Here is a 15,413-nt window from a genome sequence, read left to right as displayed (position 1 = left end):
AACCTATACAAAGTGCTTGACAAACCTTGAAGCATGATGCATGTTAGCTGTTGCTATTAGTCATGCTGGATGTGTGGCCCTGAGGAGGTCCCATCATTGTGGGGTCTCAGTCACCTCTGAGGGCAGGTGCCGGTCTGTATTTGGAATCGGAGGTGACCTGCCTTGTGCTACTGAAGTCATAGAATGAGAGGGAGAGGCAAAGGAGCTGGAGAGAGAGGGCTGGGAGCACTTGGGCTGTGTGACCCTGGGCAGGACACATGAGCCAGGGAGTGTCAGCGTCCTGTCAGGTAAGGTGAATGGCCTGTAAGCGCTTGGTGGCTCTCAATCTGTGACCCTGAGAGGGTGTTGGACCTGGCTAAACAAAAAGAAGTGACCTCCAGCCACTGTTTGTACTGGAGTTACCCAAAAGTGTTTAACCCAAGTGGAGAAGCATGGGAGAAGAAGCAATAAGGAATTTAAAAGAAGACATAAATTAGAATATGTGACTCTAACTCTCTCCCCCTTTCTTCCTCTTCTCCTCCTCTTCCTGCTCTCTCTGCCTCTCTCCCTCCCCTTTCTCTTTCCTTCTTCTCCCCCTCCTCTCTCTCTTTTTTTTCTTTGTCAAATTTTCTCCTTTCTTTTCTCCTCCTTTTCTACTTTTTTCTTTTCTCTTCTTCTTCCTCCTCTCTGTGCCTTTCTCCCTTCCCTTTCCTTCTACTCTCCCTCCTCTCTTTTCTCCTCTTTTTCTTTGTCAAATTCTTCTTCTTCCTCTTCTACTTTTTCTTCTTCCTCCTCTCTCTGCTTCTCTTCTTCTTTCCCTTTCCTTCTTTCCCTCTTCCCTCTCTTTTCTCCTCTTCTTCATCAACTTCTTCTTCCTTCCCTTCTTTCTCCTTTCCTCCTCCTTTTCTGTCTCTCTCTTTCCCTTCCCCTCTCCTTTTATCTCCCCCCTCCCATCCATCCTTCCTTCCTCCCTGACTCTCCTCTCTCCTTCCCTTTCTCTCCTCGTTTATTTTGTTCCCTCTCTCCTTTTTCCTCTCCCTTCCCCAGGACTTTCAACCTCCAGGAGGCCTTGAATTCCGTGGGCCTCCAGACCTGTGTGGAAGTCAACAAGTCCCTGGCAGAGAGAGGCTTATCCACACTAAGTCCTGAGATTCAGGCCAATCTCATTGGTCAACTCTCCAGCATCGCCGAGGGCAACCCTATCTGCTCCCTGATTGGTGAGTCTGGGCATCCAGGGCTTCTGTCTGTCTTGCCTTCTGTTCTTTCCCAGGTCTTTGTCTTAGCTCATCACACTGGTGTCTTGACTGAAAACCCCTTCGAATGCTTCATCATCAATCTACAAGCACTTATTAAGTGCCCATTGTATACCAATCCTCTAAGTGCTAGGTACTGGAGCAAGACTTTTGTCAGGCTGTATAGCCTGACCTTAGAGAGCCTAATCACTCACTCAATCAATAAACACTTATTAAGTACCTACTATGTGTCAGGCACTGTGCTAAGTACTTCATAATTATCTCATTTGATCCTCACTACAGCCCTGAGAAGTGAGGCTATTAGTAACCCCATTTTACTTCCTCAACAACCTCAACTTTTCAGTTGAGGAAACTGAGGCAACTGAACGGGACCCAGGGTTATAATATTACTGCAGAAGGATTTTAATTCATGGCTTCCTAACTCCAAGGCCAGTAGTCTATCACATTATCTTGTGTTGTATACAATGTTCTCTTAGTTCTACTCACTCAGCATCAGTTCCTGTAAGTCTCTCCAGGTCTCTCCGAAATCATTCTGCTGATCGTTTCTCATAGAACAATAATATTCCATAACATTCATACACCATGACTTATTCAGCCAGTCTCCAACTGATGGACATCGACTCAGTTTCCAGTTTCTTGCCATTATAAAAAGGGCTGCCACAAACATTTTTGCACATGTGGGGCCTTTTCCCTTTTTTCTGATCTCTTTGGGATACAAACCCAGTAGAGACCAGCTCTATATCTCTGATGCCGTTAGAATCAACAGAGATGCCGATCTGTAGGACCAGAGACAATGGGAGGAAATTCAATCCAAGTCTTGAGTCCGGAGCAAAACTTCCTGAGGAGGAATGGAAATCTCCTGAGAGGTGGCAGTAAGCTCTTTCTCGGGCCGGAATTTCAGGCCTCCTTGAAGCCTGGGGAGAGGAAAGACGGACAGACAGACAGAGAGTTTGGATGGTTGCTGTGGCCCCTCCTAATCTTATTCTGCGGCTGATGATGCTGTGATGTGGGGAGTTTCTTCCACATTGGAAGTTCTTCACAATGATGAAATTGTGAGATCTAGAAAGAAAATACATAAAAATAGCCGCTCTTTCAAAGAGCAATCACAGTGCTCTGCTGTGATAATTGGCAGGAAGCCCATTGCAAAATGCAAGGTACGAAGTGTCAGTTATTACTATCGCTCACTCTCCCCAACTGCACTGCAGGGAGAGGTCCCCAAAGACGGCTCCTTCTCTCCTGGGTTCTAAGGATAACCCTCAGGTCTTTCTAATCCCGTAGCTCACAAGCCCCCAGTGAGATGTTTTCTACATTATCAGTTGACAAGAATTAGCCAGCCACACTTAAATAGCTTTTAGAAACAAGTATTTCTAAGGTTGTAGAGTAAGAGCAGATGACTAGAACATTCCTTTCCCTTACTCCCCAGCCAGTCTGGGGCACATTCTCCCCCAAATCCAGACGAAATGGGCTCCAACCCAGAGTGCGCTGTAGGACAAAGGGAGTAAGTAATTCTAGAGCTTAGCACAGTTCTTGGCACATAATAGGCATTTAAGTAAATATATTTATTGGCTGTTGACTATTGGCTAATTCACAGTTCCTAGAAGTCCATTTTCCCCTATGTAGAGGACCCTCAGTATGGCTTTCTGCTGGGCTCATGTAGGGTTCAAAGCTTCTTTTCTTCAGTTTCCAAATGTCTTTGTACCATCAGCCTCTGCTGTTCTGAGGAAACTGATAGGACAGTTATGGAAGATAAGAATCTTCAGATCTTTTGATGTTTACAAAATCATCCCACTGGTCAAGGGAGGGGAGGACACAGAGGCTTTCTCTTCTTGTCCTGCCTTTTTGGAAAAATAAAAAAGCTATTATTTCTTTAAAGGAGTGATGTGGGTCTAGTGATAGAAAATTGATGTGAGAATCCCCTCTGGTTGGAGATGCAGGTCCAACATAAAAGAATTCATGAACCCCAAAAGTCTGAATGGTAAAAGGGATTTTTATTGTCACTCAGAAGCCAGCTTTGCTAGGAAGACAGACTTCTTAGTGGCAAGAGGTGCTGTTAGGGAAATAAAGGTTAGCACTGAGAAGAGGTATCTTCATAACAGGTAAGAGTCCTCGCAGGCATGTCATTGGCAGAGCATAATCCTACTTCGGACTTCTGCAGAGATTTGGAGTTCCAGATTGTCTTTTTATTGGTGGTCTGCGGCTAAGTTCCAGTTCAAAAGAGAGTCAGTGCCCCCAGACCTAGACACTTATCTTGGAGTTTCAAGCCACTCAATAGGAATATCAGGCCCAGATCTCCAACTGAATAAAATCATTTGAAGGCTTTTTCCCAGAGTCTGGGATTTCCTGAGCAAGATTGGGCCACCCCCAAAAGATCAGTGGAGGGTGATTTGACCAAGATCTTCAATTGAATGATGCCACTTAACTTGGAAAAGGCTTGTCTAGGAAAATATGCTCTTTCCCAGACTTTATTTAGAGTCTGAGACCCCAAATCTAGTTTCAGGGTTCACTCCCAGCAAGAACAAAAAAAAAAAAAAGACATTGTCAGCCAATGATTTTCAAAATTGATTAAAAACCTTTTGTAACTAGTTAAATGCCTTTGATTGATTTAAATACTATGACTTGAAGTTACTTTAAGTGTGGACCCCTACATTGTATTATCACTACTCCAGCCATTATATTATTACTAGTTACCATTATTATAAGGGCAGAGACATTTTGCAGATTTGTGTCAATAGAAGCCACTTTTATACCAGTGAAATCATAGCTCTTTAGGATGTAGAAAATGCTTTAGCTAAAGCAGTCTTTTTGTCCAGTTTGCAGAAAATTGAAGAAGCTCTGAAACATTGCTACTTATGAGGTGTTTAATGTCCTGTTGTCCTGGTCTTCAAGTGCCAAGAGAAAACTATGTCTCCCTTATTCTGTGATCTTGGATTTCCCATTGATCCCCACAAGCAGATCTCTTTTCCTGTCAAGTCTAGCTAGATGGTGGACTTGGAATAGCCTCGGGCTTCTCTCCTCTGAACAACTGCTCAGCCCCAGTCTCTGTACATTCAAGTTTAGGGGAAATAAATGCAAAAAAAAAAAGTGGTTTGTAGCATTAAGTTCCTTCAAGGGCAGATTTCTATCCCTACATCCTGACGCTTGATCTATACCTATATATGTATAATGTACATTGCCTGATATACAGTAGGTACTTAATAAATGCTTGGTGATTCTATACACATAATTTAATCTTCTTAAGGGCACAGTATGTGTGTGTTTCTGTGACTGCCCAGTTCTTGGTTGTTGTTGGTGCCCGTTTAATTAATTTGAAAAGCAGGATTTATGAGATTGTGGGATGAGCATCAGATTGAGTGTGAGGAACTAGTTTCAGATCCAATCTGCCATTCACTCATTTCTCGACCTTTTTGACCTTCATCTGTAAATGATGGGGTTGAACTTGATGCTTTTAAAGTCCTGCCCAGTTCTAGATCCATGGTCCTATAAGGTCCAGCTTCTTAAACTGTGGTTGGGACCCCATACAGGATCTCATAACTGAATGTATAGCTTACAAAATTGTGATTTATTATCAACAAATGATTGTTTTATAAATCTATTTTATCTGCCTATAGAGGGTCCATATCTAAATTTCTCGAGTGAAAAGGGGTTGCCAGTAGAAAAAGTTTAAGAAGTTTAAGATTGCTTCCCTCACTCATGAAGCTTTTTTGCATTTCTTTCTTTCTTTTTTTTTTTTTCTTCAGATAAACGAATTCATCTGTATATGAAGAGTCTTCTCGGTCTTCCAAGCCATCAGAAATGCATGCCCCCCATACCCGGGGGTCTCAATGTTATCCAGTCTGAGCTGGAGACTCTGGGCTCTCAGTATGCGAACATTGTAAACCTTAATAAACAAGTTTACGGACCCTTTTATGCAAATATTCTCCGAAAACTCCTCTTCCTCGAGGAAGGAGGCCGAACGGCAGACACTGACTCTCCCAGCAACTAGTAGTAGCGAGCTGGAGTTGGAAAGAAGACTGGCCACAAAGTCATCGGCCCTCGGTCCTTTCCCTGAACATGCATTACAAGGACTGCGGCATATTCCCTGTACCCCTGTCTGTGTTTTGGGGTTACCTAGAATCTGTAACTCCTTTCCTGCTAGTTACAGGGCATATGCCTGTCGCACACCTTGCCCCCCAACATTCTGTCCCTCTTTGAAAACTTATTGGAAGGAAACCATGATTTTTTTTTTTTTTTTAAGAGAGACTTCTGAAGGACAGGAAGCAATTTATAATGGATTCTATCACCTGAATGTGATATTTTTGTTAAGGTTTCTACAATCCGTGATCCTAATAGCATTAATATCAGTCTTCATTACCTAGATTCCCAGACCAGGCGTTATCGCTCCTAGCTTGTCCCTTACAGAGTCTGATTTTTATTTTGGCACAATTTGTGAGAGGGTTCCAGGTCGAGAGCGGTGAGGGCCTTCACTAAAGGGATGTAGAAATCCCTCTCATTAAACATACTGGCAAAATGAAGTAAGTCAACACAATTGCAGCTGAAACACATTCTTTTTTTAATTTTTTAATAGGTAAGAGAAGTTTCCATAGGATTTCCCCCTTCCCTGGGATCTGAGCACTTACCTGGAAGGACTGACTTGACGAATATCGAGTCACTTTTTACATTGCCAGCTGTCAGTATTTGTATCTGATTGGAAATCTTTGAAAGCCATGTTGTTTTGACGTCATCGAAAGACCACTAGGGTGTAGCTTGTTTGAAAACTAATCACTTCTAAGAAATTTTATGCTGGAGGATTCATCTTCTTTACGTGCAACCGGTGGAAAAATCTGCAAGAAGTCAGCTTTCTCTGCGATCTGAGCTGTGGCTAAGAGGCTCCTTGCAGATCTCAGCAAATCAGATGGAAAAAATGGAAGAGAAGTTGCCTTTTAAAGGTAGCCTTGGATTGCCAGAAATTGCTTGGGACAATAAAAGAAAGAGGGAAAGGGACTGTATAATCCCAGGTGATGATCTGGGATGTTGCCAAGCAGCAAACCATGGGTTTTTGTGTGTGTGTGTGTATGTGTGTGTGTATGTGTGTGTGAAATTTACATCTGAAAAGAGAAAAAAATGAACTTGAGCTTCTGTATCACTTAACCTTGATATCTATTAATCTACATTATGCCTCTTATTTGTATCGTTCAAGATTCAGAATACTTTGAGAAGCTGGGCCCTTGTGGACCTTTGGTTTTTAAAGACAACTGCATGTTAAAGAATTCTGCATTGGTCTTCACTGAGAATCAGGGATAATGCACCAGCATTAGGATGGGTCTCCTGGGGGGATCACTCCTCTTGTACAAAACCATTTCTTGATGGGTGATTTTCTTGAACTCCTCAGAGCACCAGTTAATGGGATTGAATACATACTCTTTTGTAGCTTAGGGGATTGTCTGTGTGTGAGAAGGGAGGTCTTTAGTTATCATGTTACTTCCTCCCCTTCTCAAGTCTTTTTATCTATCTTCTCCATCACCATCACTGCTGTTCCCCTGTCCCCCCAAAATATGCTCCTCTATTTGGGAATATAACTGCTTTATGATATTGAAATTTAAAGAAAATGGCAGGATAAATGAGATATCTCTGATTTTTATATGCCCAAATCTGAGCATATTTACTTAACTTTTCTCCCTGAATGACCAATTAAAATTGTACGCCATCTTCATGTGGGCAGTTGTCCAAATGGAACTCTCTTCACGGGCACAGCGAGGTACTGTGCCCTTCCTCTCTTCCTGGTATAGCTTCCATTCAGTAACGTGCTGAATAGAACTCGGTGTTTCTTGTATTCTCTGTCCCGTTCTTTGCCCTGCCCACATTAAGGGCCTCGAGGGGATGGATCCAGTAAACCATATTTTATCTCTTCCAGTAAGTGACCATCCTGTTTAAAACAGGGAGATAAAAGCAGAGCATGTTTTTACCATAAAATCTGAATCCAGTTGTGATTCTTTTATGCACTTAATTTATATCGCAAGGAAAAACAATTTACACTTTTAAAATAAATTACATTTAAATAAAGGGCATTTTATTTTTTAAAAGTGGCAAAATGAATTTGTCTCTGGATTAAGGCAACTTGCATTGACTAAGGTGTCTCAGTCCCCATCTTCCTGGATGCCTTTCATCCTAACGTTGCTTAAACGTTGGCTTCCATTTTAGAGTTTCTTAACAAGGTCACGTTTTGCTATGCAAGGTTTATTAAATGTAAAACTAATATTTTAATGTAATGCTTAAATTCTGTTTGTGAAAATTTTGGCAAAAACTTGTTCCATGCAAGCTGGCAAAATATGTTGGGTTTTTTTCAGTTAAATATTAAAGCATTGACTTAAAAAATAATCTGTGTGTCCATTTCTTTGGTGTTTGTTTTTGTTTGTTTGTTTAGAGACATGTGAAATACTTCATAGCCTTAGGGATTTTAAGTCATGTTTAATCAGGACATCACCTCTCTGTCATAGCCCACCAGGTTCTTCTGCTGTTCTTAAATATATATATATAGTACTTGACAAATGTCAACAATTGTGGACACTTCCCTATTCAAAAGAGAACAGAAGAAAGAGGCTGATTGTATATGAAACTTTAAATCTCAATTACAAGCAACTTGGTTCTTTAATGTATCCCATCAATCATTTATTAAACACTGACTATGCGAGATGGTGATACAAGGACAAAGGATGAAAATATGGTGACATGGAATGAGCTCATAATCTAAAGTTGTAAATTCATTGTAGTTTCAAAGCAGTTCTATTATCAGTGTCTTCTCTGAATTTTCCTTGGTTCTCTTTTGTCCATTAAAAAATGCTAGATAGCCAATTAGGTAAGTAGTTTTGAAATCAGAGGGCCGGAGTTTGCAAGCCACTTTGGTGTTCTGGGCCTCAGTTTCCACATCTGTAAAATGAGAGAGTTGGACTACTTTCCCACAATACAATCTGTGCCTCAGTTTGCACATCTATAAAGTGAATGAGCTGGGCATTTCTACTAGTCCTTTCTACTTTTGTATCTATCATCCAATGCTTGGAAGAGAAGAGAAAGGAAGTACTTTCTGATGGAGAAAGAAAATAGAAATCAGGGAAGGCTTCTTGGGGGAGGTGGCACTTGAATGGCATCTTCATGGACTTAGTTATTAAGATGCCATTTTTCTGAATTCAAATCTGGCCTCAGACATTGACTGGCTGGATAACCCTAGGCAAAGCTCTTCCCCCTGTCTGCCTCAGTTTCCTCATATGTAAAATGGCAAACCACTATAGAAAATTTCCAAAGCAAACACAGAGAGTTGGACTGAAACAACTGAACACGAAAACGACACTCTGCCTTTTCATGTGCTCCCACCCAGTGCTTTGCCCTTAGTCTTTCACATCACAAGTTCTTGTTCTCGATGAATTAAACCTAAGACTCACAATGCTGACAAGATTTCACAGGGACCCCTTTAACCTTTGAGTCTCCACAGGGAACCTAGATTCTGGGTGAAGAGACAACATCTGCAGATGTTCTGGGAATTTCTGTAGTAAATGGATGTTGAGATTTGAAGGCTTGATGGGAAACTCTTCAGGAAGTTTGAGTGCACTCAGTGGAAGGGAGCCAACAAGCACGGGAAAATTCCAGGAAATTCTTGAGGCATCCAAAATTCCTTTTAAACAAAAGGCTTTTTCTAAGAGAAGGAGACGAACTCAGTTTTTCCCACTTAGATTCAACGGTTGGTACTTGGTGCCCTCCTTGGTAGGATTTCTTAGTGAAAAACATCCCCAGATGCTCACCGCTCCTTAAAATGCCATATTGAAGGTTGTTCACCCCAATGGTATGCTCTGTTTAGATCCAAATATCCCAGAGAGTAATCATTAGTCTTTCTGTAGACTTTCCTGATGAGCTCTTACTAAATATTGGTTGGATCCATCAGTCGTCCCTTCCTGGCAATGACTGAGTTGATCAGGATATTTTTAGAAAGGCAGATTGTGACAGAAAGTACAAGGCAAACTCTGAGGATGCTGGGAGAGAAGATCAAAGGCTCCCAAAATGGAGGCCATGGATGAAAGATACTCTTAATCATTTTGGATGGAGAAGGCATTCTGATGGGGTTTCCTGTCTGCCCTTTGAAGAACTGCTTTTCTAAACATTTTAGAGAGCACAGCACAATAAATTAAGTATACACATATGATATACATACACCTATGTTAAATTTATTATACCTCACATATTGCTACATATATACATGTTATATACATATCTCATCCTTGTCATGTATATAACACAGAATGCAACTTACATCTACTATATACATTATATTAAATACAAATACAACATATTTTATGCAAATTATGGATGTTACATGCACACATTTCATCCATGTCATGTATATAACACAGGATGTAACTTACATCTACTATATACATTATATTAAATACAAATATAACATATTATATGCAAATTATGGATGTTACTACACAATCACAGTCTATCATAAAACATGTTTTAATAAAACACATGAATGTTGATAAAATAAGCACATATTACATATAAATATTAGCTTACACAAATATTTATGTACAGACCTAGCTCACATATACTGGACACATACATCATAGTGAATGTGTTGAGGTCTAGATTTGGGGTACCTACATGAAATTAGGGTTAAGGTCTAGTGCAGATTTGGGGTACAAGAAGTCAAACAGAGCTCCCCTGCAACCCCCTTGGATTCGGGGCAAGGATTCGGTGGTAAATGAGGTCTAGTAGCAGCACAAATTCCCAAAAAAAGGAATTTATTGGCCTGGAGAGCTAGATTGATAAAAGAGGTTTATTATTGCGTTTAGAAGTAGGAGATAGGTGAAGGTAGAGATAAGGACGACACTGGACAGAGGGTCCAGTGGACAGAGGGTCCTCACATGGCTGCCATGTTTGGAATCTCTGCAAAGAGGGGTTCCCAGCTTGGCCCTGTTAAGTCGGAGATTTAGCTCGAGGGGCTTTTGGGTGTAGCCCCAAAGTTGGCTCAGATCAGATGGGGCTGGGACAGGTCCGGATCTTCTATTGGAATTCAAAGGGACCAGGATTTGTGAGTTAAAGGGTAATTTACATTATTAATTAGGAGGGGGTAGAAATCTAAAAAGGAATCTTTCCCACATCAAATGTATCTTACATATATTATCCTCTTGTTACAAAGTACGCATTCATGTCTATTACATTCCCACCTAGACCGCATATCTTACAAGTATCCGACATCTGCAATACACATACAACTTCTGCATATGTGCTCATACATTACACAGATACATTGTTGCATACACGGATACATTGTATATATATGTAAACTTTTTTTTAAGTTCCCTGGCCAGAGAGGCCCCAGGAGGGGAGGGTGTGCAGAGGTGGAATTTGATCCCAGAACCTCGCGCTCCAGCTCCAGGGCTCTACCCACTATATTATGCATATAAGGGACTACTAGCGGGGAGAACGGGGAGAAGTTGAGGCCCCCTGGAGGAGGTGGCTTAGGAGTATAGGAGCCGCAATAACTCAGCTCAGCCTCCGGCTGCCACGTGGACGACTCCTTCCCCCTCCCCCAACGCACGAGCTCCCAGGATGGGCGGGGCTCGAGACTCCGTCAGGGGGCGGGGCTTCGCCAGAGCCACATCCGGGCCTTGCCGGCGAAGCCATAGGGTTACTAAAAAGTAGGCGGAACCTTTCCGCCATTGGGCGTGGGGCACCACGCGGGGGAAGGGTTTGGGCGCCGCACCGCCGGGTGTTCACGCTAGTAGCGGTCCGTCTGGGGCCGCGGACGTGAAGCTGAGGAGGAACGGCGGCGAGGCAGAGCCATGGAGGTCCTAGCCGAGGAGTTCGGGAACTTGACTCCGGAGCAAGTGGCCGCTCCCATTCCCACTGTGGAGGTGAGTGAAGGAAGGCGCCGGGACGTGAGCGTTGTTTGGGGGCGTTCCCTCCTCGGGCTCCCGGACTCGTCAGGGAATGTAGCTGGGACGGCGCTCCGAAGCCTACGGCGCATGCTCAGAGCTCTCCGCCCCGCCCCCTACAGGCGGTGGGGCTCCGGGTGCGCATGCGCCGACCTTGGCGCACGCGGTTTCTTCCCGGCGCTGTCAGTCCCGAGTTAATTTCGGGGGAGCTTGTAGGCTTGCCTGGTCCTGCTTCGCGTGGTGGCTGCTGCAGTTCCCGCGTAATTGTCCCGCGAGCTACTTTCTTCCTGAGAATAGAAAGAAAAATAGCGTGATCAATTCTGCTTTCTCTCCTTGCTCCTTGATCATTTAGCTCCCCCAGTTTTAGCCGTCTTCCTTTGCCCTCAGCGGAAAACCCATGATATTGACCTTTGGGCTCCCAGTATGTCAGTAACTGTTGATTTAATTTTAATTAAATATTTAATTAATTTAACACATACTGTATTAGGTGGTGGGAGAGAGACAAAGTGTGGTTAAGGTGGAGTTCCTGCCCCAGGACCCGAACTTAGATTTCACTGTTAGGGAAACTCCCGGGTGAGAAAGCTCCTGTTATTATTGCAGGTTGGCCCCGTTCCCTGCGGCTTAAAGAAAACTGAGAGCTTAAGTGATTTTTAAAACGAACCATTCATGACAGAAGGACTTTTTGAATCTAATTTTCCTAATTCGTAGGCTCTCTCCACTATATCATCTCTGAATAGGGAGGTGTGATACATAAATAACCGATAGGTGAAGTGTAGAAGAGGGAAAAAAAATACTTGAGATTGGTGGTGCAGAATTGTTTGCCTACTTAACTTCCTCAGGCTTGGGGTATTCTTATGTAGGGAATTAGATTTAGAGTGTGACCAAAAAGGTTTCACTCTTCTACATTTCTTACAATTTCCTAGACTCTCCACTCCTTTGAGCTAATGTCCCCTTGCTGAATGAATCACATTGGACTAGGTGTCACCAGAATACTTGATCCATTTAGTTACAGCCCTAGTTTGTGTGTATAACTTTAATGTAAGTACTACCTTGAGAGTGAATGAATAAAATAGCATTTTTAAAGACACTTAGGAAGTGCCACTAGGCACTTTACAAATATCAACTTTGAATCTTAAAACAGTGTTAGGAGGTAGTACTATTATTATCCCCATTTTACAGAGGAGGAAAGTTAAGTGATTTGTTCAGTCACATAAGTATAGTTAAGTGTTTGAGAACCCATTTGAACTCTTCTGACTCCAGGCCCACCTCGACCCATCTACCTGCTTCCAAATACAAAAACAAGGATGTGTTCACAGAATTGATTTACAAAGCATAGTTGGGATCTGCTTGCCTAAAATAGTTGGACAGCCAACGGAGAAGGGACAGTGTATGGTCTGTGGCTGCTGGGTAGGCTCTTGGTAAGATTACTGAGTAGAAAGTTTGAGAGACTTGCTTTAATAAAAAAAAAAGTTTTTGGAGCATATAATATACTTTTGGTACACTAAACCCCAAAATGTTTTTTTTTTTTTTTCTTAAATCCTGATATGTTTTCAACAAACTGTCTATTGCCTCTTTCTTCTTGTACTTCTAATGTCTCACATTGATCAGTGAACATTCTGGTCATAGGGATACAAAGAAATGAATCAAGTCATGCTCTTGACATTACATTTTTTTGGGGGGGAGGGGGGAAGAGGAGGATAAGGACTCATTTCAGTGATAATGATGTAAATTAAATAGACCTTGCCTGAGCCCCAATTAGAGAGAGGTAAGAGGACCTCTCTGTGACAGAGTATTTTCTAAGTCACCATTACTAAATGCTCTTTTGGTCTGCCCATTCACTCAGTTTTGAATCCACCTAACACCTTTTTATAGCTTATATCTTTTTTATCCTAAAAAGAGATGTGTTGTCTGATGTTTTCCTAAACTCTAGGTGAGCCCATATCAACTTGTTCAACTCCTCAGTTTGAGGAAGGTTTAATAAAGAGTGAAGGAGGGTCGATTAAGTGGAATGACAGGGTATCAGAAGAGTCATTGACATCAATGAGGAAGTCAGTATTCTCGATGACCAAGATGATCATTTTTAGCAAGCCTGTGTCTTCCTATGTTATACTTGTTTGATATCAATGCTAAGAGGATCATTGAACAAATCTGCATTGCTTCCTTTCACTCTTGAGGAAAGCATCTCTATAGTAATAATAAGAAAAAGGCATTTTATCTGTGCTTAGGCATCTTGCTAAATGCTTTTTTTTTTTTTTTTTTTTTTTAACAAATACCTCATTTGATTCTCACTACAAGCCTGAAAAGTAGGTGCTGTTACTACCTGAATTTTACGATTGAAAAAATTGAGAGAAATAAAGGATGACTTATTCAGGGTCACACAACTAGTACAGTGTTTGAGGGCAAATTTGAAGTGAGCACTTCCTGACTTCAGGCCTAGCCCTTTATCCACTGGGCCATTTCTTTTTTGAGGAATAATTACATTTGACTTCAAAAAAGCACCAAAGGATCTTGTAATTTGCACATCTTTTAATTGATCCATCTCTTGGCTGTGGGCATTTTCTCTGGCTGCTCTCATGCCTAGGGAAGCCAGTGGCAAAGATGAAAAGGAGAGCTTTTCTGGCTTCTAAATCCCAGTCAAAATCTCATTTTTTATAGAAAACCTTTTCCAGTCTCTCTTATTTTTAGTACCTTCCCTCTCTTAATGACTTACAGTTTGTCCTATATAGTTTGTTTGCAAGTAATTGTTTACTCTTTACCTTCCTTTAGAATGTGAACTTTTTGAGGGCAGGTACTCTTTTTTTGCCTCTTTTTGCATCCTCAGCACTTAGCACAGTGCTTTTCATATCGTAATCACATTATGTTTATTGATTAAATGAGTGATGTTACTGTAGACATGGACTATTGTAGAAGATAATCTGCAAAAGCTTATTTATTCTCTCATATTTCTTCAGGGATGCTCTGAATACGTATTTAGACTCTTCTTGTAAAAGTTGCATAGAAAGGAGAAAGGAAACATATTGGTTGGTAATTGTCAAAGTCTTATGTAATGTTCTCTGTTGAGGTTTTCTTGGGGTCTCTGGGAACAGCCTTCTGTTCAGTTCAGTAATCACCGAGTACAGTCAGGGGTTAAAGTCCAAATCCTTTATTGTCTCCTTCAAAGTCTTATCTCCTTCAGTTGGGGCTTGGCTAGTTTTTTGGAGGCTTTCCGCATCTTGGTTTCAGTAGAGAAGCAAAGGAGGATAGCCTGCCCCCACTTCTTGTCTTCCCTAGTTCTGATTCTGGCTGAGTTTGTCCGAGCTTATCAAAGTTGTGAATCTTGTAGAACTCTAGTAAGTACTAAGTACATGTACTAAACTAGAGAACTGTTAAGCACCCTGCTAAATAACCATTGTCTCTATCAGTTCCACTGAGTTAGCACCTTGTAAGGAGCCTTGTTTCAACCTCAGAGTTCTGGCCCATAACAGTCTTACAGTCACCTCTTTGGCACTAATACTATTTGTGTCTTTTTCCCATTTTCCTAATGACTTTCTCTCTTTGAGATAACTTATAAAGATACCTTTAAAAATGTGCTATCTTCAATACAGATTTCATCTCTGTATTTTAGGTCCTGTTGCTTTCTTGACTCATTTCCCTAAACCAAATGATCTGATTTCTCAGCTTCTGGCCACTGTCACAAACTGACAGAACAGGAAGCTGGAGGCTGGTGAGAATAGGCAGCAAGAAGTAACAGCACTCAGCTTGCTAGGGAAGCCTGAAGAACCCTAAAAACAGGACAGTGGGGAGTAGTAGGGGGACAAGGAGTATGGGACCAAACAGACCTGAACACTTCACCAGCTCCTGAGAGTATCACTTCATGGCATGGGAGTTAATACAATTATCCCGAGTCATCAGGAAAAAGATAAAATAGATTCATTCTCTTCTAAAAAGGCAGGGAAGTATGTAATACATTTAAAACATAAAAACAGTTAAAATGAACATAGTTTTGGTGCTTAAAGGAATAAGTTTCACATTTTCAGGGAAAGTCCATCAGGTACATCTCACTTCTCTGACAATGTTGAACGAGAAGGCTATGACTGTTGTTGCTTTAAAAGTGCTGGCCTTGTTCAGTTGTTCTTATTTATAATAACAGTGACTAAAAATCTTTGCTTAGTAGCATATTTTATACAAACCTTAATTTTTACTGTTTTGGTTCACAGGAAAAATGGAGGCTGCTTCCAGCATTTCTAAAGGTCAGTGTTACCATTTAATATTCGTTTTCATGTTCTTATGTGAAAAA

The 15,413-nt window shown here is 41.5% G+C and overlaps 2 protein-coding genes across 6 annotated transcripts in view; both read left to right on the top strand.

Moving 5' to 3' along the window:
- The window catches only part of TCP11L2 (t-complex 11 like 2), a 61,018-nt gene extending 53,432 nt beyond the window's left edge, over positions 1-7,586 (top strand). For all 5 annotated transcript variants that reach the window (XM_031940084.1, XM_012550626.3, XM_031940083.1 and 2 more), the window contains 2 exons: positions 1,027-1,196; positions 4,970-7,586. In XM_031940084.1, coding sequence (XP_031795944.1) covers positions 1,027-1,196; positions 4,970-5,214 — 415 coding nt within the window. In that variant the 3' untranslated portion in view covers positions 5,215-7,586. The remainder of the gene's footprint in view (positions 1-1,026; positions 1,197-4,969) is intronic.
- A 3,305-nt stretch (positions 7,587-10,891) lies between these two features.
- POLR3B (RNA polymerase III subunit B) overlaps positions 10,892-15,413 on the top strand; it is a 125,569-nt gene continuing 121,047 nt past the window's right edge. Inside the window, exons 1-2 of the mRNA XM_012550622.3 lie at positions 10,892-11,116; positions 15,334-15,366. Coding sequence (XP_012406076.2) covers positions 11,045-11,116; positions 15,334-15,366 — 105 coding nt within the window. The 5' untranslated portion in view covers positions 10,892-11,044. The remainder of the gene's footprint in view (positions 11,117-15,333; positions 15,367-15,413) is intronic.

This window comes from Sarcophilus harrisii, chromosome 5 (assembly GCF_902635505.1).
Source record: "Sarcophilus harrisii chromosome 5, mSarHar1.11, whole genome shotgun sequence".
NCBI lineage: Eukaryota > Metazoa > Chordata > Mammalia > Dasyuromorphia > Dasyuridae > Sarcophilus > Sarcophilus harrisii.
The sequence above is the reverse complement of the archived record's forward strand: the minus strand, read 5'-3'. Positions and strand labels throughout refer to the sequence as shown.